Source organism: Spironucleus salmonicida (assembly GCF_000497125.1).
Source record: "Spironucleus salmonicida strain ATCC 50377 chromosome Unknown tig00000010, whole genome shotgun sequence".
NCBI classification, from domain to species: domain Eukaryota; phylum Fornicata; order Diplomonadida; family Hexamitidae; genus Spironucleus; species Spironucleus salmonicida.
In genome coordinates, this window is record NW_027150718.1 from 1 (window position 1) to 10,000 (window position 10,000).

At 35.0% G+C, this 10,000-nt stretch overlaps 1 protein-coding gene across 1 annotated transcript in view; it reads left to right on the forward strand. All coding sequences in view use genetic code 6, as the record gives it.

Moving 5' to 3' along the window:
* Positions 1-5,872: 5,872 nt before the first annotated feature.
* The window catches only part of SS50377_28730 (uncharacterized protein), a gene marked incomplete at both ends in the record, with an annotated part of 4,134 nt that continues 6 nt past the window's right edge, over positions 5,873-10,000 (forward strand). The window contains one exon of the mRNA XM_067912484.1: positions 5,873-10,000. This exon is cut by the window's right edge and continues 6 nt beyond it. Coding sequence (XP_067760175.1) covers positions 5,873-10,000 — 4,128 coding nt within the window.

Here is a 10,000-nt window from a genome sequence, read left to right on the forward strand (position 1 = left end):
TTGGTTAAAAAATGAAGGTACTATCTTTTAAATATAGATAAAAATTAACAGATATTCACTTAACTTGCTTATCAAAGTTTATAAAGATCATTGGGTCTGGTTAAATAATTATATATAAAAAACTATATTTGAATTAGCCTCTCTTCGAATAGTCGTTTCCAAAATAATCAATTGATCTATTATACAATTCAATAAACTATTTCTATTCGAATTCTTAACTTGTTATCCTTCCAATATCCTTAAAGATATCTTTTATATGTTCTTCCTTGAGACCGTTCATTAACAAGAAAGTTGTAAACAACTATCTAAAAGGTCCATACAATTTCTTAATAGAATGCAAACATGAAATGGTCCCCCAAATTCCAAGATATATTCTTTAAATAATTAGTTTATAGAAATCAGATTCAGTTGTAGTTTGAAATACTGAACTTCCACTCATGTCATCTAATAATAAAACTATTTTTATATTCGTATCTAATATTTATTATAACGCAATCCAATTTATTCATACAGCAACTACGTATACTAATCAACATCATCACCTAAGCAATCTTTCTATAAAACTAAACATTCTTAATACTATTGCTTTAGCCACTCGAATTGTGAAAGTATGTTTTTGAAAACTTGGAAGAATAGTTTTTGATCTCCATTTTTTAATTTCTTTATCTTTTAAAGTAGTTCGTATCTAATCTTATGTTATCAATGATAGATTTATAATGGTTTTCATTTTCTATAATTCTTGACATAACATTAATAACTTTTATTTTGAAGTCATTCCATTCGAATCAACAAATGGTATATTAAGTATATTGTCTTTGGTTTTTGATTTTTAATAAGTTTAATCACAATCGATAGTTGGACTTAAGAAGAATGTATGAGTTATAGCTCTATTATTTAAATGAGGGTCATCTAAATTATACTTTGATAGCTTACTTTAATCTAATACGCTTAATTTATTTTATTCATTGAATACGTTTTGACTGTTCCTGCTGAACCCATAAGTCCAAAATAACAATAACCATAGCTCATTATTTCAATTTAGACCTCCTGGGATCCGGACGGTTGCGTCAGAGTATTTTTTTTTGTTTTTATATCAAAAATTGAATTTCGTCTTATTGTATATTGTACTCCATATATTTAATTGAAGCAAAAATAATAATAAATTAAATGAATGAATGTCACCTTAGCAAAAACCTACAAAAGATATAAACTGATTCTTGTTAAACTTCTGCTTGTGATGCAACTCTTATACTATCAGTTTAGTTTAAAATATTAAATGATAATTAATTAGTTCTGTTAGTCATATCTTTCCAAACAAATATATATGGATTCAAAGGCTACAGCATTAAACTTTTATATATTAAGATACTAATGGTTTCATCACATTAATTTGCCTTTATATAAACTGTATTTAAGTATCTAAAGAACTTAGCTGAATTAAGTTCACTTGTAAGATCTCTTTTAATAATTAATATTTCTTTTGTTATTTCTAAATCTATCTTTGGTTAATAGCTGAAACATGCATTCAAATTTAAATTTTTACTGTTGGATCAGTAGTATACTCATCGAATGGTAATTTAAACTAATCATAAAACATCTTATATTCAACTTCAGGAAGGATGTGATATTAATTATTGATACGATTATGTGAATCTTAATAAACCAATTTAAAATGTTTATCGTTTATTATTTGCAATGGTACTTTATCATTTCTAAAAGCTGTTAAAATTTTATAATGAGTAATATTTATATAGTATGTCAATATTGAACTTTATAAATTACATTACTTTTAAAAGATGAATGTTTCAAATATATTATCATTACCAGGGTTTAGTTACGATTGACCATGGTCCTCTTAGGGATCAGTAGCCCAATGGGATGTTACTGTCCTTTGTTTTGCCTCCGCTAGCAATAATCCCTTTTAATTGATCCTAACTAATAACCTCCTGTTAATTATGTTTTGAAAAAAATAGGGGCCTGTTGCCAAAAGCTGACCTAGCATTATCTAGTATATCCTTTCTCTGCTTTGGAATATCCGTGATAGTGTAGGATATACTATTATTTTACTAGATAGGAGTTAGCAGAGCGAATCAGAGTAACAATACTAAAAGCAAGTGAAATTATTTGTGCAAGATGTATCAGTAGGTGCTCAGGATGTGAGATTCGCCAAAAATATAACCAGAGCTTGCTAAATATATTATTTGTGTAGCATTATATTGCTCTATGTATTTGAAAGGATTGATCCTGATATCTTGGGCTGCTAGAGCACTTATTTTACTAAGTATGTATTTTATAACTATGCAGATATATAATATATTAGCAAGGCGCACAGTAGGTAATTAGTTTGTATACAGAAACTAAACACAAAATAGATTTAAAAGCTTACCCATAATTAGTATATTTCGATGCAGTTGGTAATAATTACAATACTAGTTTATATAAAGATCGTTTACTCAGTATTAGACATGATCTGCTTGATGTATTTAACTTAACTAATCCTGCACAGTATCAAATTTATCCCTATCACTATGCATTAAATTGTTGCTAATGCATTCCATAGGATACAATGTTCTGGTTTTGAGTCGAAAATATGCTATGAATTATAAGAATATCAAATATTTAGAACTAATTAGTTTTAACCTGAATTTTTGATATAAAATAATGCTAAATGTTTACAATATATATTAAATACTAATATAGTATAATCAGTAAACAAAACTTATACTAGTAAATATAAATATAACTAAATCTGCTCATATGCATACTTTGAGTTTCCCTATATAATAACACTAGCTATGCATATTTTTATAAAATATCATATAATATAATTTTAATTATCAGAGCAGTAATTTTAAAGTCTTAAATGTCGCAGCCTCTCATCGATAGCGGAAGCGCTTTAAAAATCGAGATTTCATATTTTATTATACATTAAATTTAACTAAAATGCTATTCCTTCAAAATGCGTTCAATAAGTTACCCAGACAATTCACAAGCGCCATTTGGCTAATGCTATCCACTACATATCGAATGTACCTATCATACCTCCATTTATCACTATTTCATCATTCCTGATACCGCCAAGAGTAAATGCAAAGCACCCTGCAAACCGATCCTCAGAAGTTTGAAAACAGCATCGTCAAGATGTCCCAAAGCGGTACGGTTTTTAATTCTGCAAAATACGCCGATTGCACCGATTTAAAGTTGATAAATTCGTGAAATTTCAGCGGAAATTTGGTCGATAACTGCATGGAATCTCGAGAGCGCGAGAGCGAAGTATACACTGAAGGGAATTTATTAGGGACGAAGTTGCATGAGCTGCACGAAATCTAGAGATTTGGGAGCGGACAGGGCAAGTGAAAATGTGGCTATTAGGTAGTGGCGGCGGGGTTGGGTAGGATTGTGATGGGTATTGGAGCGGGAATTTGGATTGCAAAATGGATTTTAAAGAGGAGGAGGGGTGTGGTTTATGGAAATGGGGGCATTTTAACTAGGGTAGGTGACAGGTAAAGTGAAGGTGAGCAGTGGGTGGAATTTCGGGTTTGGGGAATACGGGAGGTGGTAATGGGAAAAGGATTGCCGGGAAATCTTAATTTTCCAGTATTGAGGATTTCATTTAATTGAATTGCTAGCAGGAAGATAGAGGAATATGATAAGGGCGTAATCAGAAACGGCGTAATTTGGGCAGTAAAAATGTTAGTTCAGCAAAACTTCTCACTGATGCGGTAATTGCAGTAAGAAGTAAAGATGCGATTGCTGTGGAAAGTACATAAGTAATTTAAAAACTGACCAAAGTTCCCAGCAACGTCAGCAAGGTATCAGCGGTATGTAGCACCAAAATACATACGGAACGTAGGAATATTTGGCATATAGGAATATCGCTTATGTTAATTTGCAATTTAGGATACTATGGGAATACTGGGTGATAAGTCTGCATTGGGAGTATCAACTGTTATGGTTTATTGCTGGTTTGTATATTTAGGGAGGTAGCAGTTCGGAGGACGAAGGTGGTGGGGTGGTGCTTGAATGATAAAAGGATAGCTAAAATAAAATTGTATGATTCATTTAGTTTAGTGATGCCTACCGACACTGGGCTGGAGATGCCGGGCGACTCGAGTTGATGCGTTTATGTTATAGTGTATACTAATATATAATAGGTTCGTAATACATAATTGGAAAGAATACCAGAGGAAATGGGATGCGATACTAAATAGGAATGCTGAAAGAGCTAGCCTGATGATAGTATTATATGGACATAAAGGTGATACTATACGCAATAGAATCAATTTTACTATTACGGTAATATCGAAGCAGAGCATCGTGATATTTCAGCGCTGGCGCACCATTTGAGTGCATCGCCAGAAATTTATTGGAAATGCAGACATATCCATCTTGGAAGGTTATACCATGAGTAGCTGCTACGAGGGCTAGTTTCCTGCAATTTGCTTGCTTCCATAATTATTGGTTGAGGTCTAAGGGGGTGGAAGGTCTATAGTACAGAAGCTTCATAAAAAAAATTCTGCGAACTTCCTGATAATGGTGTCAAGACTGTTATATAATTTCTATATGATGCCGCGGACGTAGTGGAGTGAGTGACGCATTCCAAAGTGCACGAGAGCTGGATACTCACCTCTACCATACATCGCAAGGAGAGGCACATCACTGCATCATGAAATACATACAGGATGCACAATAAATATTATAATTGGCTTGTGCTGAAGGATGGGCAGCATGCCAATCTGCCTACAGGGCCACACCAATACAGACCTTGTCTGCAATTTTTAATATATTATTAAATATAGTATTATATACAATACTACCAGTTTATATGCTATATAGTTAAAATTGTAAGTACTTACTACCTGACATATTTAATTGCACGGGCTTCACTCAAAATGACAAATCCACTATCAGTAGACTTCGCAGTGCACCAATACGCGATTCGTGATGGAGAAGTCAAAGTCGAAAGAAATACCTAGGAGCTGCTCACGTTTACCATAGAAGGCAGAGAGATCAGATAGTCCAGTCAGTTGGACATGAGTTGCAGGTACATACTCAGATCCAATATTACCACCAAGGCGCAGCTGTGCGCGGTCTAGGTAGTCCTACTCTACAAGAAGCTGGGGAAAATAGCTCAGAATGTGCAGTTCTAGATATTACAGTTTGAAAAGATTATTAACTCGCGAGATCCAAAATTTTGGGACAATATAGGCCTAGTTGCAGCACAGATGGGGCTTAGGGTGCTTTCGATAAAATCCACATGCAAACCTGATTTTGCTTTATTTGAATAGAGCATCGAAGATTATGATTTGCAGTATTTTTCGCTATATAATAGTTTTGATACGGAATAGCTTCTCTAGCCTGAAGTTATAGAAGATTTAAATTTTCATGAAAATCAGGTACTGCTGCAACTAGCTGCTATTAAGTACCAGAAGGTAGGAGAGTACCCTCTAATTCTGCCGTTGATTTTTGGCTACTCGGTATTTAGGTTGTATGATACTTAGTTTAAAGAATTAAAGAAGAACACTAGCACAAGAGATGTGTATTGTGAAGACTTAGTTTTTCTTAGAAAGATATTTGAGTATCGAATAAGATTTACAATGGAAGGCATTCATAAAGAAGAAAAACCATAGTTGGATAATTTGACCTTATCAACCTGTTCCAGCTCCCCACCCACTTTCTTAATACAGGTATCTGCCTGTTCATGTTCCAGCAGCTCTGCCACGTGTCCTACCTCTTCAAGGCGGAATATTTTGCATTATTCTCGTTGGTTAAAAATAAAAAAAACAAGAATCTTACGAATATTGTTATAAGCTAGAGCTCCAGGTCTGGGAAAAGTGTAGCTCTCTACACGCAGTACTTTTTCCACCTCCTGATGGGAAATTCTCCAATGTTGGTTAACAAAGAAGGCTCTGAGGACCAGCTGCTCTATTACTACAAAACTGGGTCATTCCACTCCTAGCTGGAGAAATTATATCAAAATACTTTCGAACTGCAGGATTTGAATAATTTCAAAGAAACAGTATTAAATGATATATGTAACTTCCATGCCTTTCAGATGGATAGTTTGAATCATTTATAGTACCTTTATCGCAAGATGAATATTTTTATGAAAAATATTAAAAACGACTAGAGCAGAGTTAATGGGATAGGTGGACTCGATGCCATAAAGAATTTAAGATTTAATAGCTCGATATAGCAACAGTTTGACTTGTTAAAATAGTATTCATTTTTTATCTACGAGGGTGATGTTGATACCAGCGGCATAACGGATGCTTACGTGCTGCAATATAGTTAAAAATGTGTGAAAAACAAGCATCCTTTGATGCTAGTTGACGAGTGTCTAGGATATCAGAAATAAAATTATGTAAAATGCACATCGCTGTGCTAGATGATTTTCGGGGAGTACCGACCGAGACTGGTTAACATTGGAAGACAACAGTATCATTATATAATTAATATTCTACAAAATGGCTAATTTTAGTGGTTTCCCAAAGAGAGTAAATATAAGGTCAATACTAGACATACTTTCGTTTACCGTGTTATTTCGCAGCTTCTGCACACTGACTTGCTCTTAGCAGTAAAAATGGCACTTGACGAAATCAGTGCCTCAGAAGAGCATAGGAGTTTGACCCTAGATTGCTACCAGGAATTGTAAAATATTATTAAAAATATACAAACGTTAATATAAAATAAGTAGATTGAAGAAACAGAAATATACCAGCAGATATATAAGAACCTGCGCATTCTTACAATATACTTCAGCCTGCTCGAAGCAATACTTACTGACGTTGAATACATTCTTATAGCGACAGAGTACCTGCGGCTCCAGACTGAGGAATACGACATCCTTGATGAGCTTGTAGTCTATTCACCGTAAATACTGAATGTAAAAAGCAAAAGAATGTTTAAATACAAATTTTACTTAGGGCTACCGAAAAATTATTTAGACCAGAAAACTTATCACGAAGAGTTCGAGGTGTACTTTTTCAGGGTCATACTTTCTTTGTTCGACCCGAGGGCGGTGGAGACGCTGTTCTGGAAGACGTTTTAGTTTATTGGTTTAAGTGATACATATATATATAAAGATAAGAATTAGTGCAATAATTATAGAGGTGAGTATGAAGTTGCTACAAGATTTTGGTAATATTCTGTAAATGAATAAATAATTTGCTATTTAGGCTAAGCAGCTCTCCCCATGCAGTATGTGGATTAGATGCAGTAAGTAATTACCAAAAGCAGCAAATTGTTGGAAAATCGATTAAACATCACGCATGCAAAACTGTTTTAGACTCATCGTGCCGCTACATTTTAAGTTATAATAGTTGGGACAGATATAAACTTAATAAATGAGTCTTCACTAAATAAGTTCAGCTATTAAGGTTCTGAACGATACTCTATCTACAATTGTGCCGCCAGCATTCTTGGTTACGTCCAACCACACCCGTCGCTGGTGCATAGTGCCCAGTACGACAAGCGCAGCATGTTGGTTAACCGAGATGATATGGGTGCAATACTGGATGGTATCCCAAAATCATTAAAAAAGTATGTAGATAACCACTCTATTCTGGTAGAACTATTAAATTCTATGATGGGTGAGAAGTCTTCCGGGATGCAGCTAATATGTCCTTATATCTGCCCTTAGATATGGTATGTGCCTACAGTGCACCAATTGCAAGCTTGCAATTTTAATGCGGTTGAGAAGCATGTTATTCATGTAAACGGCAATAAAAGTATTGCTTACTAGTTCAGCAGTCTTACTCAAACAATAAATTACATTGACATTAGCATAATTTGTAATAAAAATAGTAGTAATGAATTTAAAATTAACGTACATAGATAAAATGTTTATCTACACACAAGAGACGGCAGTTACAACTTGAGGTGTACGGCTTCAGCTACCCTTAACTAAGAGGTGGTTGCGGTTCTGAGCTATAGTCTGATGTGCTAGTTCATAGAAACGTACTCCAAGGTCCAGCTTACAGCGATGGAGGCCTAGCGCGAGTTCAGCAGCATGTCCATGCTATTCAAGCGGAGCGTACTGATAAACTACCTGAGCACCATATTGTTCATGATGATCATAACACAGCAACCGGAGACTGTTATCAAGAATATCTAAATCATTATCCAGCAGGGGGAGAGCGGGGATATTGGTTGCTAGTATCTACGCCAAGGAACTATTACTACTAGAAATGCTGAGGAGCTGATGATATCAATAAGTAGAATACCAGGAAAGCACGAGATGATGACCCTGACGCCAACCTTTGACTTTGCGCTCCACGATTTCAACAACGGGGTGCAAAGATTTAGCCAGTCTGCGGTTTGGAACCAGGTGCTGGAAGACTCGATTGGGTCAGCTGTGGAAGCTTTTGATATCCTGAGGGAGTAGAAAATCATCGATGACAGATTGATTGTTGCAATCTGCTTCGATAAGAGCATGGACCTATCACCGATATTAGAAGCAGCTGAAATGCCATTCAATTTCGTGCTCACCTTCCACGGGTACGGAGAGCTCGGACTGGAGCGGCTGCACGGCTGCCAGGTTCTGCCGGTACAATGCGGTCATCATACCAAGGAAGTACTGGAGAAGATGGCAATTCCGTTTGGAATCAGGGACGTGGTGCAGATAGGCCAGAGCCAGCACGACGCATTGATGATGACTGGGATTGGAAAAGTAGCGGATGGGGTTGTTACGCGGCATCTGATAGAGGAGAGGAACACTTACATGACAGAGCAAAAAAGTATTAGCGACAGTTAGATAACTTCATATGTTTATTAAATATAGAACCTAGATGACAACTTTCAGCTGAATATAAAACGATTGCAGAGAGACTACAGATTATTCAAAATCATAAGGTATGACCGTTAGTACTATATCTAGATTATAACAAAAGCAGATGATAAAGACACCGTAATATCGGATTTACGAAACATTAGGATCACGCTGATGCCTGGCCAAGTCCCACTGCACGACTTTATGAGATTATGCAATTCGCCCAGCTGCAAAGTTAGATTCAGTTTTGAATGTTAATCTTACAATGAATAACTGGGCAAAGTAATCCTGGACCTTGCGATAGTTCATAACCTCTCTAAGGTTAATTCCCAGCTGCACGAAACTTCGTAGATGCTTATATTTATAGAACAACAAAATATGAAGATTATAATTATATACGCTAAGTACATAACACTATTCTAGCTGCTTGATTTTCTGGAACTGGAGTTAGTATCGGTGTATACGTAAAGTTATGATTCTGCTTTAACTGTTATTGTCCAGTAGAGGCAAAACACAGATTCAATGAACATAACTACACTTAGTTGGAATAAAAAACATTTAAATACTACCCCAAAAACGCTATACGCGTCCAATTAAATAAACATGAGAATGCTGGAGATCGACGTCGAGTATTCAGCTGAGTTGGCAGATGAGAAGATATATCCATAAATTGAGCAGTATTAATATACGTGCGCCCTTAGTGTGTTATATATTAATCAGAAAGTACCAATTTTGACTATTTACGGTTATTTACTTTCAGAAATTTAAAACTATTAAAGTGTTATCTACAAAATTGATAATGGCGTTACTCATCTGGTGAATAAGAACTAGTACATCGGATACATTGTTGATGCAAATAGGAAAATATTAACATAAATGCGTAGCTATGGAAGAGAATATGCCTATCTAGTAATAAGTCTTATTTAGAGCTAAAAAGTTAATTTGGATAACGAATTCTTGTTTGGTTAGTCGTTTAAGGAGCAGTTTGCTACTATTGAGAAATTGTTCAAAGAGATAAATGATAGACCAGATAAATTATATTAATGCTAGGTGGAGGTACATGGAGAATTATACACTGATTAGCAAAGAAGTTATATTGAAGATAAATAGTTTGTGATAAGAGAATATCCCTCGTCTTGGAATATATAAATATTACTTACTTAAATCAAGATGGTGGCGACAGGCATCAAACGAGAAGAAAATAGAGATATACTGCAATTGATAGCAATT